At 53.2% G+C, this 19,872-nt stretch overlaps 7 protein-coding genes across 7 annotated transcripts; 3 read left to right on the top strand and 4 right to left on the bottom strand.

Annotated features, from left to right (window-relative positions):
* Window positions 1-613: 613 nt before the first annotated feature.
* On the bottom strand, window positions 614-1,805 carry A1O3_08694 (geranylgeranyl transferase type-2 subunit beta; the record flags this gene model as incomplete). Its single annotated transcript, XM_007738791.1, has 4 exons — window positions 614-662; window positions 715-1,291; window positions 1,350-1,635; window positions 1,689-1,805. 4 exons carry the CDS (start codon window positions 1,803-1,805, stop codon window positions 614-616), a joined length of 1,029 nt encoding a protein of 342 aa, XP_007736981.1.
* Window positions 1,806-4,315: 2,510 nt separating this feature from the next.
* A1O3_08693 (uncharacterized protein) lies at window positions 4,316-6,322 on the top strand (the record flags this gene model as incomplete). The annotated part of the gene is made up of 2 exons (XM_007738790.1): window positions 4,316-5,451; window positions 5,500-6,322. The coding sequence occupies 2 exons, from the start codon at window positions 4,316-4,318 to the stop codon at window positions 6,320-6,322; spliced, it is 1,959 nt and encodes a 652-aa protein (XP_007736980.1).
* A 718-nt stretch (window positions 6,323-7,040) lies between these two features.
* On the bottom strand, window positions 7,041-7,804 carry A1O3_08692 (uncharacterized protein; the record flags this gene model as incomplete). The annotated part of the gene is made up of 2 exons (XM_007738789.1): window positions 7,041-7,668; window positions 7,731-7,804. The coding sequence occupies 2 exons, from the start codon at window positions 7,802-7,804 to the stop codon at window positions 7,041-7,043; spliced, it is 702 nt and encodes a 233-aa protein (XP_007736979.1).
* A 1,128-nt stretch (window positions 7,805-8,932) lies between these two features.
* A1O3_08691 (uncharacterized protein) lies at window positions 8,933-10,481 on the top strand (the record flags this gene model as incomplete). Its single annotated transcript, XM_007738788.1, has 2 exons — window positions 8,933-9,581; window positions 9,643-10,481. The coding sequence occupies 2 exons, from the start codon at window positions 8,933-8,935 to the stop codon at window positions 10,479-10,481; spliced, it is 1,488 nt and encodes a 495-aa protein (XP_007736978.1).
* A 714-nt stretch (window positions 10,482-11,195) lies between these two features.
* Window positions 11,196-12,507, bottom strand: A1O3_08690 (uncharacterized protein; the record flags this gene model as incomplete). Its single annotated transcript, XM_007738787.1, has 2 exons — window positions 11,196-11,371; window positions 11,655-12,507. The coding sequence occupies 2 exons, from the start codon at window positions 12,505-12,507 to the stop codon at window positions 11,196-11,198; spliced, it is 1,029 nt and encodes a 342-aa protein (XP_007736977.1).
* A 1,365-nt stretch (window positions 12,508-13,872) lies between these two features.
* Window positions 13,873-15,393, top strand: A1O3_08689 (uncharacterized protein; the record flags this gene model as incomplete). Its single annotated transcript, XM_007738786.1, has 3 exons — window positions 13,873-14,012; window positions 14,037-14,497; window positions 14,561-15,393. The coding sequence occupies 3 exons, from the start codon at window positions 13,873-13,875 to the stop codon at window positions 15,391-15,393; spliced, it is 1,434 nt and encodes a 477-aa protein (XP_007736976.1).
* A 1,374-nt stretch (window positions 15,394-16,767) lies between these two features.
* On the bottom strand, window positions 16,768-19,464 carry A1O3_08688 (minichromosome maintenance protein 7 (cell division control protein 47); the record flags this gene model as incomplete). The annotated part of the gene is made up of 4 exons (XM_007738785.1): window positions 16,768-16,860; window positions 17,003-18,914; window positions 18,971-19,101; window positions 19,165-19,464. 4 exons carry the CDS (start codon window positions 19,462-19,464, stop codon window positions 16,768-16,770), a joined length of 2,436 nt encoding a protein of 811 aa, XP_007736975.1.
* Window positions 19,465-19,872: the final 408 nt, after the last annotated feature.

Genomic DNA, 19,872 nt, shown 5'->3' with positions numbered 1-19,872 from the left:
TCAGAGACAAGGAAACAGCAAACGAAGCCCAGGGTGATGACTGCAAGAAGTTGAAAAGCACAAGAACAATCAAGACGCCGTGCAAAGTATCTTCCTCCTGCAGCATGGGCATCAGGGGGAAGAGGTGAGCGAATAGACAACGGAGGGAGCGAGCTGAACCTCACTTCAGTGAGTACCTGGTAGTGGCTGCGAAGGTAGAAAACCAGGACGAACAGGAAGGAGTGAACGTCAGAGAAGGTAGACAGACTGATGAGCATCGAGGAAGGTGCGCCCAGACAAGCAACCAGCAGCAGTGACGCCTTCCTCCAGCAGGAAACAGTCCGCCGGCCACACGTAGCTACTTTTATCAACTTCCCAACAGCGTGAATAGCGCCAGGTTCAATTCCGGCAGCAGTGCACACCACCGCCGGTTTCATTATCTCAAATGGGGAAAATAGAAACTTCTAGGTGTACCACAACGTCTATGTCTCCTCTCAAGCGAGGATAGTAGAGTGATGAAGCGGAAAATAGTCCATCGTGGTCCTCGTTCTCCTCTTGCCTTGTATCCCATCTCTCAAGTGATATATCGAGTGGGTTATTAGATTGCAAGAGACGTATTGGCAGAGCTGGTGCATCACGCTTGATGATACGGTAGAGCTTGAGTGATTTTCTTGGGCATACAGCTGGAGACATCGTGGTCAGCAATGATCCCTGACTTGCACCACGTCGACTTACTAGACAGGGTCAACCTCGACAAGACCGGGATAGCCGAGCAGACTCAGACCGGCAACTCCAAAGACGGTGTGAAAGACATCGACCATATCTCCCGGCATATCTGAAATGCCCCCGTGTTCGGAGTCCTGACAGCTCAAAATGAATGTGATCAATTTCGCCGCATCGATCCAATGTAACTTCCCAAGCATGGCAAGGCTACTGAGCACCCACCAGCTGTAGCACACGTCCACCAGTTTTTCGGGTCGGCCATTGAGTCCTCCATTAGACAGCTGTCTGTCGCTCAGCCAAGCACCCAACCGCTCAGCATCCACCAGATCAAGCCGTCTCACGATACTCAGAGCGCCGAGACAAGTAAAAATCTGACCGGCATGCGTTTCCGCGCTGGGGGCTCTTCCGAAGCCGCCGTCGAAGTTCGCACACGCCTGGATATAGGACACGGCGCTCTCGACATTGACAAGGTGCATCATATCGAGGATGGATAGTGCATTGAAGGCAATATAGAGGAACCGGGTGTCGGTTTCACCCCATTCGTCTCCGGCAAAAGTGCCAGTGGTTGGATCCTGAAGGCCGGCAATGTCTGGTTTCCGGCAGTTGGACGGGAGCGTATTATAGCCACAAATGATCTCAATACTTACATCTCGCTATCCGCTCCTTCCCTCCTGTCTGGGAGACTTCTAGGTCTGTTAATGCATCAATTGTTGCAAGAATTTGGACGGCGCTCCCGGTGTAGAGCATATGAGAGTCGTGGCCAGGAGCTGCACCGAAGCCTCCGTCTTGGTTTTGACAGGCCAAGACGAATTCTAGTGTTTTGTCCCGCGGCAGTGCATCTGGATGACCCAGAAGGTGAAGAGCTGTCAAACCCCAATAGACGCCGTTGAGTCTCAGGTGCTCGGTCAACCAGTAGTCAAGCTCATCTTTTCGCTGGCAAGGCATCAATATCGGGCTACGCAGAGGTACTCACGGACTCAACCCACACTATCCAATCCTTGGATATATTTGACATGTTTGTCGATGACCAGGGTGAGTTCTGCGGGCAAGGTGCCGGCAGAAGAGCGACTTCCCCCGATCCCTGGTCCGGCAACCAAAGCCATTTAACGGGTTGGTGTGTAGCCGAGAGATTGGCGGTAATCCAGACGAGTGATCTCTTGTGTGTGATGATAACAGTAGTGCAAGTAGGTACATGTAATGATGATGAAAGACGAAGATGATGAGGCTTGGAGTAGTACTAGCAGCTGCGAGTGGCTGCCAGTGCTAGCAATTCTTTTCACTCAAGCTTGGCAAATTATCTACGGAGTACGTCCTACTATTAGTAGCTACCCGAGGTACATTAGTGCTTTGCGGGGTCGGCTTAGAGCCCTTAGGCCTGGATTAGATTACATGTTAGGCACAGATGGGAGCCCGACTCGCCTGCAACGGGCGCCGCAGGGAGTACAGCGGCATGCTACCTAGGTATATACAGCATGTACCTACCTAGGTGTATGTACCTAGGTACCTAGGAGCCAGGAGCCAGGAGTTCTCCCATCTTTGCCTTCATGCAGTAGTACTACATGTATGTAAGGTAGGTAATTACATGTACCTAGGGACCTGCTATGAGTGACGTCTCTTACAGCAGGTGCCTTAGCGGCAGGTTTCAGACTCGAAACATAGATGATGCCGCGATACCCTGCTTCAAGATTACGACGTTACTAAGGTACCCGGAATGCACAATTTTTATTATTAGATTCCTGGTACGGTGTTAATTAGTCGCTCCAGGCAGAGACCAGCTGGCAGGCGTGGCGGTCAATGTGTCTCGCAGCTGCGGATACTGCCAGAAGGTCAGAGTCAATGCCCCTGGCACCATGGCGCCGCGTGCATGATGATGGACGATCCACTTCTCCTGGCTCTGTGGTCTCATTTTGCTGCATTAATTAATAAGATACGTACGAGTACCTGGGTAACTGTTGTGTCTCCTGTCCCCTACGATGCCCACGTTGGAGACCTGGTCGAGGCGGGTATTGCTGCACTACACGCCTCTAACTGAGGGTGATATCGCCGTTAGGATCGCCGAGTCTCGGACAGCACCCTTAAAGCATCAGCTTGAGCGAGGGTGTGAGATGACAGGATTGTAATACATCCCGGATCTACCTAATGGTACCTAGGTGGGTGCCTAGTAGGTGCCTAGGTGCTTAGGTACCTTACGTATCCCTACATGCCCTACAGGTGCGCTAATAGGATCACAAGGTACCAGGATTTGGAGGCCCTAGTATGTTATGCAGCTACCGCATCCCTGTGCAGTCGTGGCCTATCCACGTCCTACGATCCCCGTCTCTTCCATGAATGCGCAATATCCGATACATCATAGCATGTGGCCACAAATACTACAAACCAGGACATAGTACGGAGTACATACTACTCTGCGCCAGCCGAGTGCATCCCCCTGTCGGTATCTCTACTCCGTACAGCTGTGATGAAGGCGTTGCAAGTCGATTCTTACCCGAGCACGCCGTAAATACCTACCTTAGGCTCCTTGTAATATCTTCAAGCAGTCACCCAACGCACACGCACACCACACGCACACGTCAGACGCACAGGCTCACACAACACAGCCCTCCCATTCGTCCACCAGCCGACTTCAAATCCATAATCCGCTGGGTGGCGCCTTCGTCTTCAAAGGGTAGTAACATACCTATGTAAACACGCTTGACATTATAGCCGCTCTGGCCGTCTCGGTGCCAGGCTCAGGGTCAGATTTAGGATTTAGGCTCCGCGCTCCGGCTCCTCACCGCTCGAACGCTCCTTGCTCCACCACTGTGTCCCGTCCGCCACGAACCACCACCACCAGTGACCACTACTGCACCTGGCCAGCACAGCACCGCTTTCGAAGAATCTACTCCTCCTGTTGACTATAGTCGTATAGACCACCAGTCCTTTGGTCCTGATTTGGGTACCTGTGCTCTTTCCACCTGTCCCTGTATCTCGGTTGGAGCATTGGCCGCTTCGCCCTCCACTACCTTCCTGTCACTCCCTCGAAACTGGACGACGTCCTCCTTTGTTGATCGCCTCCTCGCAAGCCACCTCGCGACTTTGACAGCCAGGCTGTTACACGCCCACGCCTGATGATGAAGATTGCCTGATCACAAACCCCCGATCTCGTCTCACCCACTTCGACCCAGCTTTCTACGGCTTGCTGGACCAACCTCCACGCAAGCCCCTCAACTATACCAAGTCTTACGGACATCTTATACCTGCTCCCTTTTGGATCAAAAACAAAACCACACCTGGACTCTGTTGTGAAGGAAAAGAGGAGGACGAGTCAACCTGGCATCCCGTTGGAACGACAACTGATTGTTGATTTCGTACAATCCCACACAGCACGCGCTCCATTCACCAGCAAAAACAACACAACCCGGTTACACCAGTCTCTTTTCCTCCTAAAATCATTACGTTGGATAAACATTGCCATTATATCGGCCGACGCAAAAGAGGTGGTACAGACGGGAAGGATACCCGACAGGCAACATCCAGGTCCCATTAACCTGGCGCGAACCGCTCCCAGCCCAACTGTAAGCGCGGCCGGCTACCTGCATTCCACCCTGTGAATGACACTTCAGACGTTGCGGATATGCCTAAAGCCTCGGCTTTACCGTATCTCAATCTATCCTCCAAGAACAATGAGGAATTAAACAGCCTAACACCCGCGACTTTGAGTCCTAGATCGACTGGCTCGCCTCGCACCCCCGAATCCGCCCCAGGATCCCCATTCCTGCAAGGCCCTCTGACACCCTCGATCATGCATCAAGTCTCTGCATCTCAGGCTAGCCGCACCGATGGCACTCGCACAGGGCCGAGCTCTCCGAAGATAACTGCGACGCCTGAGTTTCCGCCTTCACCTGTCCCTCAATCGCCGAAACATGGGCGAGAGGCGTCCAAGGGCTTCTTTTCAAATTTGAAGGCCGCTAAATCTTCCCACAAGCTTCAGGCCTCCGAAACAAGCATCCCGGAAAGCGGCGAGAAATCAAACGCAAGGAGCCGGACAAGTTCAAAAGATCGATCACTTCATTCAGTGAAGAAGCAAGGTTCGACCCCGGAGTTACCGACAATGGGTGCCGGCAATTCTCTCACTTCCTCAGAGCCCAGTTCTCAGGCCCCTATCGGAACTACTCAACCAAGCAAGAAGGTCAGGTCAAAGTTTGGAGGGATTCTGACCAGAAGTAAAACCGTGAAACTAGAGGAAACGATACCAAAGGTAGAGAACTCGGCACCCGGTCATCTTCAACTGGATACGACAAATCAAGACAATGATAACCTCGACCCGTCTCCTAAAACCGCGCCTATCAAGATGGATCATGGTGAAAAAATGTCATCCAGTCAGGGCAGTGGAGCCGCTCGAAACCGCTCAGCCGATCGTCATGTCCGTGACGATTCGATTTTGACGAAGAAAGAACGTCCAGGCGGAGGCATACCCGCATCGCACTCCTTCAGAGAAGGGTCGACTCTTCAGATCCTATCCAATATCGGACAAACGGGCAAGGGCATGGGCGATCGCCTTGGTAAGGCTGGCAAAGGCTTCTTCGGGAAGATTACAAGGAGTGGGAGCAGCACCGAGCGTGAGCTTGTCACGGATGACAATTACACATGTACCACGATCAACCTGCCACTTGTCAAGCAAACGCGCAAAACCCGAATTGCCCGACGCCTTGAGTTGTCCAAGGACAAAACAGAATTTTGGATGCCGGCCCTGCCGTGGCGATGTATCGAGTAGGTTAAATTTTCCGTGACAGGGGCCTCAGCTAACCATTTTCACAGCTACTTGAACATGAACGGTGCTGAAGAGGAAGGATTATATCGAATACCAGGCAGCGGCAGAGATGTCAAGCATTGGCAACGTCGCTTCGACAACGAGTATGATATCAACCTCTTCGATGAACCAGATTTGTACGATATCAACACCATCGGCTCACTATTCAAATCATGGTTGCGAGAGTTGCCCGATGAGATTCTACCCAGGTCCGTCCAAAGCAGAATTGCAAGCCAATGTGCTGGAGCGACCTCAGCACCTCAGCTTCTCAAGGACGAATTGTCCCGACTTCCGCCCTTTAACTATTATCTCCTTTTTGCCATCACCTGTCATCTCAGTCTTCTCAATCACTATGCCGACAAGAACAAGATGGACTACCGAAATCTGTGCATATGCTTCCAGCCATGTCTGAAGATTGATGCCTTTTGTTTCCAGTTCCTGGTCATGGACTGGAAGAACTGCTGGCAAGGTTGCTGGACGGAGCAAGAATACTTGGAAGAAGAATATCGGTACCAACGCGAAGGCTCCATAACCGAACCCGAGGAACATGCTGTTGACGAGAGGGCCATTTCGTCGAGTGGTAGCAGTCAACAGCATGCTCCCGTCCCACCTCGCAGCGCCGATGCGGCTGCACACCGCAAGTCCACATTTCCCAAGTCTGAAAAAAGGAGTTTGTCTTCAGAAGGAGGTGTGAGACGGAGAGCAAATAGTGCACATGCAGCAACTCACAGTGTACCCACAGTACCGAGAGTTGTCACGCCAGAGCCTCCAACCCTGTCTCTGGACCAAAAGTTGCCCGAGTTGACCGGGCTTTCCCCGATCAGGATGTGAAGCGGTATATTTTACCATTTTCAGCGACGACCATTTGGACAGAAGAATATGCCGACGAGAAGCCGGCTGCCAATGCATTTACTTCGGGTTTGGGATGTCAATGCATGTGGTGAGCGGTTACGACTGTCTGGGGGTTCATTCGACCCCAAACACATGTGTTATTATCTACCAATTTTTGACTTAGCATTGATGTTTTACCTTGGCACCGCGCTCGCTATCTGTGTCTTTTGATTTATGAAGCTTATGAGGAGAGAGCTGGGGACAAAGAGGGAACGTTGGAGAGTTCCTGATGTATGATTAAGTGGAAATTGATGCTGGGAGGAGCCGCAAGGGGTGCCAGATTCAGGGGGCATGTATCTAGAATTGGTCTTCCGCAGAAGTTGATACCCGGTGACAGGCAGTGACTGCTCGAAATATTTTGCAACATTGCCAGCCAGTCCAGTCCTTTCCTCGGACAACATGGTCGCTTTTTGACTTCGGGTCTCGTGCCCGACGCCGTATGAAGGCCCACGATATGAGTTGAACTCATCCGTGACGTTCCCGATGGACGTGCAGCAGACATCTTACAAGTACCCTTCCGTGGCCATAGTGGTATGATCGTAGATGAGATGTAGTGCTCGGGATAGTGACCGTGACAACCCTGTCTGTTCAGCAGTACTCCGTACTTGGTGTCAGTCATCAACCGAGACGGTCGGTCATCTTCGGACTACCAACCAGCTCAACCAACCTTCCCGGCCTTCCTACCGCTGCGATCGTTGTTACGCTGTTTTCTTTCCTGCCTCTTTATTCTCTCCACGCGCTCTCGTCTGCCTTCGCCTCTCAACGTCCTTCCCTCGCCGCCAAAGCCCTCTTTCTCTTTGTTGATCTTCTCGTCATCTAATTCCACCAGCCAGTCGTTCTCGCCCTGTTTATTTTTCCCCTTGTAACCCCATTTCTTGACCCACTCACCGCTCTCCTCGTCATAGACCATGTTCTTCTTCCGCTCCTGGAGCGCCGCCCCGCCCTTGAGATTGCCAGCATACTTCCCAATCCCCTTCTTGCGGGCAAACAGTTCCCACTTCGTGGGCGCCTTGGGTTTCGGCAGCGGCTTCCATCGCGGAAGTGGGTTTGCGGGCGGTGGAAGTGCCATTGACAAGCCATCCGGGGTCGACGTTATCGTGCACGTCGTTAATAGGGTGTTGAGGAGTGATTGTGCGCCATCTCGTGCGATGGCCTGGAGCGTTGCACTGCGCTCCTCGAAGGTCTGTGAGACAAGAGTCGATGTACTGGGGAGAGGGTTCGGGTCGACCGCCGTAAGGTATCCTAAATCGTACGTGTATGGTGTGGGTTTGTCCACTGTTGTAGGCCTGACGATTCGTGTGAGTTTCAAGCAGACATGGACGAGGAGGAAAGGAAGAGCAAGACCTACAGCCTTTCTGCTTTCGAGGCGGCAGCGTTGGCGCTGGCGTGCGTTGAGATTTGTGCCATCGCGGTGTCTGACATGGCGTTTATGGTAGTTTAAGGCCTCAATGTTCCAGCGGTCGCTGGGGTCGGGTTGGAAAAGTTGACTTGGTTCTCCATACGGTATATGGTCGCTCGAAACTTTTTGCATCGCCGCTTATAGATAAGATAAGAAACAACTGCCGCTTTACGAACGACACCACGACTCACCAACTTACCACTCACCTCTCCAACCCACCCTTATATTCTTCTGCTACCTCTGATAAGTGGTGGGCGTGATCAATCCCATTCATGTTCAAAATCCAATAGTAGAGAATGGGCATCATGTTTGGGCGTAAGGTCATATCGTATTTGTCATCCCAGGAGCCATGCCATAAAGAGGACATCTCTTTCCCCAAAGTCCAAGCAACAGATGAGAAGTGAATTAATTACAGAGTAGAGACAGTAGTGAGCCCCCGCTGTTAAGCTGACCGCGAGCAGTTTTCCTCAGCTTGGCACGCAACAAAACTACATACTGACAACGGTCAACGGAAATATCAACAGTCCAGAAAACGTGGCCTCCCAAAGTGGTACTTCAGTAAGGAATTCGCTTTATCAGCTGCAGCACCCGAACAAGTCAGGGCTTAACAGCTTTAGCGAATTCTCGATATCATCATCAGTATGAGCCTAAGGGTGGGTATCAGAATTCATGGCGCCTTTTATTGTTGTGACCAGCGCGAATGAGGCGCCATGAATTCTGACACCCACCCTTAGCCCTCTGCCCTCTTGCATGTATCGGCTAATCTAATGTCACCCTTACGATAATGCGTTGATGAGAGGAAAGGAAGAGGAGAGAGAGCGTTGAATACTTATATAGTTACGGAGGTTGTAGTACGGATATACGTATACTACTCCGGATACTCCGCTCAGCCAGTCTTGGCCGCTTGGGGTTGAGCGTAGGGCGGCATCACCCCTGTCCCGATCGGGGGTGAGTTCAGAGCAGTTTTTACTCCTTGGCTGCGGTTGGAGTGCAAGCTACTACTGCTACTCCGTCCTAGACAGTGCTACGACTGCAGTGCCGCTCGCGTGTTCTTGATCTCTCAGCTATCGAGTTCAACACCCAACCCCTCCTACCACGCAGCCATCAGAGGAGGTGTCGGCGTCGGCGTCGGCGTCGAGAGAGTGTGAGCCATGTCTCTCTCAGTATGCGCCGACTGCCTATCAAGGCTGCGGGTTTTGAACCGGCCCAAGACTACCTATACCGTTCCAATTGCAGCAACAACCTTCCCTCGCGTGTCGTCCTTTCACAGCTCCAGCGCTGCGGCCAAAAACAATGTTCTCGTGAAATCGAAGAAGGGAGTCAAGGTCATTCCCCCGAAGCACCGAGGCTCACAATCCGCAAAAATGAAGAAGAAGGTCCGAGAGCGACCTAAGCCGCCAGCAATCGGAGAACGAAGAGCCCAACGACATCGCATTGTCCTCAGCAACACTAACGCTCTTGAGGTGCCTGGCATGGAGGATTGGAGCAAGGAGAACATGGTGGACGTTCAAAATGCAGGACACGTGCTGGGTCTCGACGGTGCCTTGTTGGACAAATTGAGAGATTGCAAGGCATTCAAGACGACACAAAATTGGAGCTTGTTCCGACGGCCGGCTACGTTGATTCGGTCGGAGACCATCAAAATTGGCCAGGAGATGCAGGATATCAATCGGAGTCAGGACACCAAGACCGTCAGACAGCTCATCACCGGCGAGAGGGCTTCGGGAAAGAGTATCCTCGGACTTCAGGCCATGTGCATGGCTTTTATGAACGACTGGTTGGTTCTCAATGTCCCAGAAGGTGAGTGAGAGTCGACTGGATATCAATGGCCGTTAAAGCACGACTTCTGACTTCCTTCTAGCTCAAGAATTCATCAACAACACCTCCTCTTATGCGCCGCTGAAGCAGGAAGGCACCCAACCGCAGTCGGAACAATTATATATCCAACCTCATCTGACACAAGCCCTCCTCACACGCGCCCTGCACTCGAACGAAGCCGTGCTCAAGACACTCAAATTCAACCACGAGTTCCCCAAACATTTACCCCTCAAGCAGGGCACTGCGACTCTCAAGGATCTCGTGCAACTCGGGGCCAATGACCATACCTTTGCCTGGCCCGTGTGGCAGGCTTTCTGGCGAGAAATCAGTGAACCAGGAGCCAAACCACGTCCTCCGGTCCTTATCGTCGTCGACGGGGTCGACCACTGGATGGGACCGAGCAAGTACCGCAGTGCAGAGTACGAGATCGTCCACGCTCACCAGCTCACGCTAGTCCGGCAATTTTTGGGCTTGTTTTTCTCCAAACCTGGCGAGTCTCGGCCTTTTGCCAACGGCGGCGCATTGCTGTTCAGTACGACCGGCTCCAACTCGCCCGCTTATCCAACCTTCAGCCTTTTGATCAACCAATTGCGCGCTCGAGCTCAAAACCTTGATGCTTCCGCCCCCGAGTTCCCGCTCCCAGCTCCGTACAGCAAGCCCGATGCTCATGTTTTAGAATTAATGTCTGGCACAGGAGACGTCGAGCTGATAGACCTCAAGAGTCTAAGTGTGGCCGAGTCCAAGGGTTACATGGAGTACTTTGTCCGCAGCGGGCTATTGCGGGCTAAAATCACCGAGAGCTCGCTTGCCGAACTGAGGGGTCTCAGTGGCGGGGGTGTTGTAGGAGAATTGGCCAAGCTGGGCAGACGGGCGAGGCTTTGAATGGCTGTAAAGCAAGGCCATCGATGTGGTCATGCAGAGGGAGCGAGTGGGCGAGTGGGTGGGCGAGAGTGGGTTAGATGCACGGAACGTTACTGATACTTTGCAGAGGGGAAGGTCAGGATAGGATAGCAGGTGCACATCAATCGCCGATCGACCGTGGGCATGGGATTCGTAGTGTTCAGCCTCTGGCCAACCTTGCGTTACATTAAGTAGATGCCTGAGATCTGTATGTACTTTATACAGGGGTAAGTAGAAGATCTGCATGTATTTTATTACCTATACAGGGGTGAGTAAACATATCATATCATACTGTAAAACAAGTTCAAGCTGGAGTCTGATGCTAGGCAGGGTCATTCCCGACTTTTCTCTTTTCGACCTTTCTCTTTTCGACTGAATCTCTGAAAGATAATATATCTTGAACACATTTAAATATATAGATATAGATATATCTATATCTATATCTTGAGACCAGGCGGGTCAGCTCTTGCAGGAACCGAGAACCGTGAACCGTGAAGCGTCGTATTCTTACGTCGTCTGCGTAGCCATCCTCTGCTCGTGCTCGCCTCTCGTCTTCGTAACCATCCCCTGCTCGTGCTCGCCCCTCGTCCTCTCGTCCTCGACTCTCGCACCCGTTAGTCAAATCAACCACCACCGAGCCTCAAGATGCCAAATCAACCACCACCGAACCTAAAGATGGCCAATCATCCACCAAACCTAAAAAATGGCCAAGGCATTAGGCGGGCTGCCCACACCGCCGGGCACGTTGAGCGGGACACTGGTCAGGAGGAACTCGTAGCGGCCGACCTTCTTGCAGTGGTCACCTAGAGCTTTGAGGTCCCACAGTTCGCCGATGGACAGGCCGAAGAGGGAGAGGAAATATTGATGAAGTACTAGACAGAAAGAAAGACGGATGTTAGCCACTAGACACGAAAGAACGAGACGAATTTTGGCGTTGCTGGAGCGAGGGCCATTTTCATCAATCAAAGCCGAAGCCCGCTCCAAGGGGGTTTGTTCAACCGAAGCTGAAATCCGCTCTAAGGGGGTTGTTCAATGAAAAGCGAAAGCCCATGGAAAGGGGAAGCGGTGCTGCTCCTCGGGGTTTGTTCAATGAAAAGGGCAAGTCCAGGAAAGGGGAAGTGGTGCTGCTCTAGGTTCATGGTTCGCTCTACTCACCCAGATCTGCAGCCGTTCCTACCCGGTTATTATCCTCCTCGACGGTGGGAGGCATGACCTCAAAGGTGATGGAGTCGCCGGCGACGGCGGCGAAGTGATGGTTCCACACCCACCTGGCCGTCTCTTTGTTGCCCGTGACGCCGACGTTTCGGTTGGTGGCGAACAGGCGGTCTTGTTCGTCAGCCGACGCGGCTCCCAACACTTCGGTGTAGCCGGTGCGGACGATCAAGATGTCGCCGAACTTGAACGTGGTGCCCTGGTGTTTGGCCACCTCCTCCAGGTCCTGGACGCTGATGGCGTGGGCCTCGAAACAGTCGTATTGGATGCCCTTGGCCTCGGCGTAGGCGCGATAGTCGAGCAGCACGCCGCGGCCGACCATCCCGCCCCGGTCATGCCAGTGGTTGAGGGTGGGTAGGGCTTTGTCGACGTCGACCTGGCCGAAGCCCTGGACCAGTTGGTCGATGGAAGGCTCGACGCCGTTGTAGTTGAGCCCGGTGGGTTGGTGGGCATAGTGGACCAGGCTGTCCCACTGCGATGAACACTGGGTGTTGAAGTGGACTTCGTCGTCGAACGACCAGATGCCAGCGTCCCGGAACGACAAGACTCGATGTTCTAGCCCCTTGCGCCCGAAGGCCGGCTTGTTGAGCGCACCGATGGGCCAGTTCAGCGAGATCGAGACGCCGTCCCGCGCCTCTTTGAATGCTTCCTGCACCACCTTGGGCGTCAATAGGTTCAGGCACCCCAGTCGGTCCTTCTTGCCGTCCTGGTCGAAGATTCCCCACGCGCAGCCCTGCGGCATATCCTCCACCGGAGGCAGCGAGTCGAAGTCGGGGATGTTGGAGTAGTCTGCCATGGCTAGACTGGATGGGACGGGGATGTCAAATGTCAAATGGGAACTCCGAACGAGAGATGATATAGCAGGGGATCAAATCAATGGCAACACGGCAACGGCAACAACAGCGGCAACAGCAACAGAAAGAGAGATAGAGGGGCAGGACGGGAAGAGAGCAGGGTATTACCTCATGAGAATGCCTACGTAGCATACGTAGGCCTAGCTACGTACCTAGGTAGACAGGAGGGGTCGGAACAGAATTACTGCTACAAGTCTGTCTTTATGGGCTGTACGGATGAAGAACATTCATGCCATGAGCAAGGCGGGGCGCGGGCGTTGGAATCTCGGATCTGTCGTTCCCTGGGCCGGGGTGCGAGTGAAGTGAGTGCGAGTGAGTTTGCGTGTGAGTGTCCATTCCGGAGAAGATGGGCCCGGAATTCAATCGATGGGACGTAGGGACCTCGGGTAAATCATTGGCAGTGGGCAAGGCCAGAAGGTCGATGGCCATGGCGATGCATGATTGGTCTTTGGGGCCACGGATTTGCTCGGGAATGAATGGTGAAAGGCATCAGGTCTGAGGTTGGCAGTTGGCATAAAATGCTCCTTTATGAAAAGGATGGTGAGGAGTGAGCATCTACCACTGCTGTATGAGAGGTTGGATGGAAGTGCAGGAGTAGTAGTCACCTATTAGTAGTAGTGCTAACGTGTTGATGACAGATGCAGTCAGTGACTTCAGCCTTGTGACTACTTCAGCCTTGCATGTGACTGAGAGCTGAACACGAACACGAATCAGCTTCAGGGTCTTTGGATAGGTATAAGAACGTGTGTACGGAGTACGAGTATCCGTACATACTACGCGCCTCAATCAGAGATCAGAGGCACTGCCGCATTGCACCGCCTCACTCGATGTGGTGTGGGGTGGTGTCTCAATCACCTGAAACCTGGTGCAGGTGGCATGCCCGGCTGACAGTGATAGCGCCCTGGAGGTCTTGGGGCAGGGGGTGTTCTAGGCACCATTGACACCGAAGGATTCCCCCCTGCCCCCCCACCGGTCTAAGTCTTAGGCACCTCAGCCCCCATGACAGGCTAAACAAGCCTCCTAAGCCTCTAAGCCCCCAAGCCTACTGTAAGCCTGCTCGCCTATCAGCAGCCAGACTGGCTGCCAGCTCAGCTGTGCCAGACACGCGACCTCAAACCTCAAACCTCGTCGTCGTCATCCGCAAAGAACGAAACACCGCAACAACATCAACATCAACACCAACATCGCATCAACATCGCATCAGCATCGTCCTTCTTCCACGCCTGTTTGTGTTATTGTGTTATTGCCTATCTAGTTCACTCCTTGCATCTTGTTTGGAATTGTTGACTTCCATCGTGATGAGGATGATGGACCGGTTGAGGCGGCACCTGCAATTCCATCTCTCTTCTCCCACCAAGCCCCAGATCCCAGCCAGAGCCATCGTCTCCTATATCGCCGACTACCTGATCATCATGCAAGTCCCTCACACACCTACCTCCTATATGGGGTGCGGCATCTAACCTCTCTCCAGAGTGCTGGCCATTGTCTACGCCGCCCTGGACAAACTAGTCACCCCCTTCTCACAGCATTTCTCCCTCAACAACATCTACATCCAATATCCCTACGCCGTGCACGAGAGGATCCCCATCCACATCGCTCTGCTCATCTCGGCCGCCTTCCCCGCCGTCGTGATTCTAATCTATACGCTCTTCATCGACGGTCTCTTCTCCCATCATCGCCGCACCACGCACGCCCGGTCCAAATACAGCATTGCCGAGCGCCTGTGGGAGCTCAACTGTGGCTGGCTGGGTCTGTTGCTCGCCCAGGGCGCCGCCTTTGTCATCACCGGAACCCTCAAAAACCTGTGCGGCAGGCCTCGGCCCGATCTCATTGACCGATGTCAGCCTCGAGCAGGCTCCACTGACGGTGTCCCCTACGGCCTGGTCACCAAGGCCATCTGCACCCAACAGGACGAATCCATCATGCAAGATGGTAAGTCTGTCCATCGACGTATCTGTGTGTAGGCTCAGTCTACGACTAACGCCCCCCTTCCAGGCTTCCGTTCCTTTCCTTCAGGCCACTCGTCCTCGTCGTTCGCCGGCCTGTTTTTTCTCTCGCTCTACCTCGCCGCCAAACTGCACGTGCTCGACCACAGGGGCGAGGTCTGGCGCACCCTCATCGTCCTAATCCCTACGCTGGCAGCCTCCTGTATCGCCATGTCCCGCATCATGGACGCCCGCCACCACCCGTTCGACGTCCTGTTCGGGTCGGCCCTGGGCATCCTGTGTGCCTGGGGTGCATACCGCCAGTACTTCCCGCCCGTGAGCCACGTGTGGGAAAAGGGCCACGCCTATCCCATCCGGTCGTGGGGCTCGCCCATCAAGCGGCCCGTGCCCGGCAAAGTCCTGGTCGACAGCCAGACCCTCGAGGTCCTGAATGACCGAGTCGCGGCCGCCGACGACGACGACGACAACGACAACGACAACGTGGGATATGAAACCAATGCCATCCCTTCCCGTTACGAACTCGCCTCCGCGGCCAACCGGCGTCCGACGAGACATCGAGAATCCTCGCTCGACGTGGATCTTGAGACCGGTTATGGCGGTGTCGGTTCCCCGTTGCAGCAGCACCAACAACAACAGTATGGTTCTGTCACTGTCCCCCCGACTCTGATGCCTTCTAGTACAGGCAACGTGTTCCGCAACCAATTGGAGCAGAACCGGCACTTGAGAGCTGGCAATGCCGGCCCCGACAGCCTCAGCTATAGCCCTAACCCTAGCCCTAGCCCGGATCGAGGACGAGGGCAAACCCGAGCCTTAGCCCAGCACGACGACGTGGAGGATGACGACGACAGGAGACCTCTGCAGCCCGCCCGGCCAGAAGCTTGATCTTGAGATTTGAACTTGAAACTTGAGACATCCGCCTGCCATCTCATCTCACCCACCTCATGCAATGTTCTCTTCCCTTCCACGCTCTATTCTGTTCAACAGAACAGGCTTTTACGCACCTATCATATATCATCTATCATATATGGCAGGATATGCTGTTCAACAGGCTCTTATGCATATATCATATATTATATATCATATCTTGGCACGAATGGGTGGATAGATGGATTGATGCATACATTCCATAAGCAAAGGTGGGCATGGCATGGCATCCTCTCCCAGCGAGCATATAGCATATCTAGCATGCGTGTAGCGCTCTGTTCTTTGGGAATATTTCATCGTTCATAGTACCGATGATATATTCGTTCGTCTTTCTCTAGGAATTTGGAGAGGTAGGTAGGTAGGTAGGTAGGTAGGTATCTAGGTAGGTAGGCATTTTGAGTATCGACAACCTTTCAATCTTTCCCCTGCTGAACGAGAACGAGAACGAGAACGAGAACGCCTGTCCATCCCATCCCAGCCTTAGCCTTAGCCTTCAGCAGTAAAACTAAAACACGTCCATACCTATAGGTATAGGTACCTATCGTCAACTCTCTGAGGAATAAAACACGTCCATATCTATCGTCAACTCTCAGAGGGATCTATCTAGCCGTAGCCTGCGCCGGCCTCGGGCCTCAGGGCTCGCGAGCCTCGCCTCTAAGCTTTATCTTTATCTTGTGATGATGCACCCCAAAACCAAAACCAAAGCCATAGCCAAAGCCAAAGCCAAACAAATCAAATCAAGGCCATAGCCATAGCCATAGCCAAAGTCAAGCAACAAATCAAAGTCATTCATTCCATTGCCGTTGCCGTTACACGATCCAGTACCCATCCCATGCTCTCCTCTCCATTGGAGCCCAGCTTCCTCAGCTTCGTGAGACGACCTGTATAGATAGATAGATACCTACCTAATACCTACCTACCTACCTATTTACCTAGGTAGGTGGATATCCCGCAGACAAGGTCACAACGCCACAACGCCACAACCTAGATCCAGATTGACCCAGTATTCCCTGCAATACCCTTCCATACTGCTCCGTACCTAGCTCTTCATATCCTATAACCCTATCCCTTAGGACTGTGGATAAAACGCCTGCAGAGAGGACAGGACAGGTGATCCTGCAACTCAAAGCTGAGACTTTGATCAAGATGACGAAACTCAAGCCGAAACTTTGATCAAGATGACGAAACTGGAGAGCAGGGAAATAGTCGCCGTACGTCGAGATGGTCGAGTTTGTCGATATGATATCTCATCTTGACAAAGTTCATTTTCGATATCTTATCTTGACAAAGTTCATTCCTTTCCATTTCTGGCCTTGCCTTGTCGTTACTCAGTTACTCGTTGTCCCCGTCGTCCATGTTCTCGTCATCGCTATCACCTGCTTCGATCCATACGAGCCGGGTGCCGTTGTTGGCGACTTGCCAGACCTGCGGGGAGGGTATGAGTGTTAGCACAGGTCGACAAAATGCAAAGGGGCACACATCGGCGAAAAGAAGGGAAAGGCACACGCCGGCGAAAAGAAACGAAAAAAGCAAGGCACCGAAAATCGACAAAACAAAGGGAACTCACATCTAGAAGCTCATACTCTTCAATCGTCCTTTGGAACTGGTCGAGCGTGAAGCCCTTGGCCAAGACCAATTCTCGGACCCGAGCCAGATTCAACTCGCCTCTCGCGCCGCGTCCAACACTGGCCGCGCCGGACTCTCTCATTCCTCGAACAAGATCATAAATCCTCGAACTGACCGTCTGATCGCCTTGGCCGCGCTGGTCGTGGTACAGACTGGCCTTGGACACCTCAATCAGACGCAAAGCCTCGTCGACATCTTCGTTCACCACTTCGTTGCTGAACCTCAGTCGGGCGAGCGCCTGAGAAAGACGCAGCACGCCCAACAGCGTACGCGGGGACGTATGTGTGAAATGCTTCTTCGACCCTTCGTCGCGTTTCTGTTGCTGTCGCATCCGCACATACGCGCCCACCATGTAATCGGATACCGACTTGGGCACATTTGGTCGGAAGGTGCGTGCCTGCGCAATGTATTGCCGGACCTCGTTGGGCGAGAAAATCACCCCCTCGCCCTCAGGTTCCGGATGTTGGTTGTGCATGTGGACGTAGCAGACGTGCCCGGCCAGTTCTTCATCCGCCTCCCGCGAAGGTGTGTCGAGGATGAGGAAGAGCACGTCGAAACGTGACAACAGGGCCGCGGGCAGGTTGATGTTGTCCACAGGCGAGATCCGTGGGTTGTACCGGCCGTAGAGGGGGTTGGCGGCCGCCAGAATCGACGTTCGAGCATTCAAGGTCGTGCTGATACCAGCTTTGCTGATGGAAATGGTCTGTTGCTCCATGACTTCATGGATGGCTGTTCGGTCGCCGTCGTCCATCTTGTCAAACTCATCGATGCAGCAGATTCCATTGTCGGCAAGAACCAGGGCGCCGCCTTCTAGGACCATTTCGTCCGTGACGGGATCTCGCATCACGGCGGCGGTCAGACCAACTCCACTAGACCCTCGACCTGTGGTGTAGATGCCTCGGGGAGCGACTTTCGTGATATATTTGAGTAGCTGTGATTTGGCGACACCAGGGTCACCCATCAGACAGACGTTGATGTCTCCACGGATCCGCATGCCGTCACCCATTTCCTTGGTGACGCCGCCGATAAGGAGGAGCAGCAGAGCCTTCTTGACATCCAAATGGCCGTAAATTTCCGGGGCAATGGAGCGAGCCAGATATTCGTACATGTGCCCTGTTGCTTTGAAAGACTCGATTCGGCGGATGATTCGAGGATCCATCTGCAAGTCTTGATATGCCTTCTTGTGTTGCGTGATGTTCTGTGCTTCCAGATAAGTGTCTGTCAAAAGGCCAGCCCGAATGGCTCGGAACCCAGTATACGGGGTAGGAAGGAAGATGCCGTCAATATCTACGACATCGCCGGGGCTCACTTGTCGAGCAAGGCTGCCATTGCAGTGGATCGTCAACGTTCGGGGAATATGACCGACCGGAACTTGATCGGCCATTTCCTGGATCTTGACCTCCTGGAACGGCATAAATTTCGATGCTCGCGTGGACGCGAATAGTTGACCCTTGGAGTCGTTTTCTTTGCATTCGTCCGAGGGACAGATCTGCAACGGTGTGAACTGCCTAGAGGTGACCGGCTGAAAGATCTCGCAACCGCATCGGTCACAAGTGTAGGCTTGGATTTGTATGCTCGGTTTGACGTCGGAAACCCTGGTGGTGATGCCGCGGACGGTGATGAGGTGTCCCAAATGCTCGCCGCGGACCTGCCTCACAGCGAGAGTCTTCTTTCCGACATCAGCGCCTGTTGGAGTCACAGGTTTGAAATTCAGCGTGTATCGTCTAGTCAATTCTGGAGGGAACGTCGAGATAGGAGTCGCGGGTTCAATTTCAGCTTCTCGACCTAAGGCCAGCGTCTCGTTTCTTTTGGCCCGTTGAGTCATGATGATGTCGAGCACATCGTCCTTGAAGCTAAGGAGGGTCAGTCAGTGTGTGACAGTGAGCCACGGGTCGGGGAGGGTGCTTACGAGACTTCTTTGCTTGCGCTGGGCATGACCTTGTCCACAGCATCTGCAAAAAGTTCGACGTAGTGTTTAGTATTGTTGGTCACCGACTCCACCAATCTCAGGTTCAAGTCGGCAGGTAGAGTGTCCTCGAACTATGGCAACTTGTCAGTTCAAACCCAGACCCATATCCCTATCCAAACGAGTCTGCGCCGTACCTCTCGGAGATCATCCAGCTCGACCAGGATGTTCTGACGCTCTCGGTCCGCGACTTCTTGCAACATCTCTAGATACTTTCTCTTGGGCCGCCGCCTGGACTGGCTCGCATGGTGGTCCGAAACATCGTCCATAAAGTCATACTCGTCGCTTGTGTGGTCGCCGTCGAGGTGTAGGTCATCGATGGCTTCGGCGGCTGCGTCCGTCGACGTTTTGGAGGTCTCGAATTTCTCCAGGAAGGATTGGAACGCCTCGAGTTGCTTTTCATAGTCGACAAGCGCTTTATGCTGTAAGAGCGCCATAATGTTATGTGATCTGCTGCACTGGACGCGATGGTCGGGAAAGTGCTTGTCTTGTCTCGGCGAGCTTGAGGACGGAAATGGGAACAGTCGACGTATTTGGGGGCTTTGAGCAAGGGGTCACCAATTGGTAGATGGCTGGCTGGCGCGGCGCGTTGCAGAAAACGCGCCCACGCGACGCGTCACATCAAATGGTATTTACGGCGGAGCATCTGACATGATAGGCTGCGGCTGCTGTCGTATGATCGACCATACTTCTGCTACTTCTGCCGAGGTTCCCACAGCCGAAGCACGAAGCACGTCTCATCGTTCTCTATCAATGCCAATGCCATCTTCCACCGAATTGGTGTTTCTTTTGTCTATGCCCGCAGCATTCTTGGGATCTTTCTATCGGTGACCGTGGGAGGACGC

Source organism: Capronia epimyces, assembly GCF_000585565.1.
Source record: "Capronia epimyces CBS 606.96 chromosome Unknown aczIQ-supercont1.8, whole genome shotgun sequence".
In the NCBI taxonomy this organism is placed as follows: domain Eukaryota; kingdom Fungi; phylum Ascomycota; class Eurotiomycetes; order Chaetothyriales; family Herpotrichiellaceae; genus Capronia; species Capronia epimyces.
The sequence above is the reverse complement of the archived record's forward strand: the minus strand, read 5'-3'. Positions and strand labels throughout refer to the sequence as shown.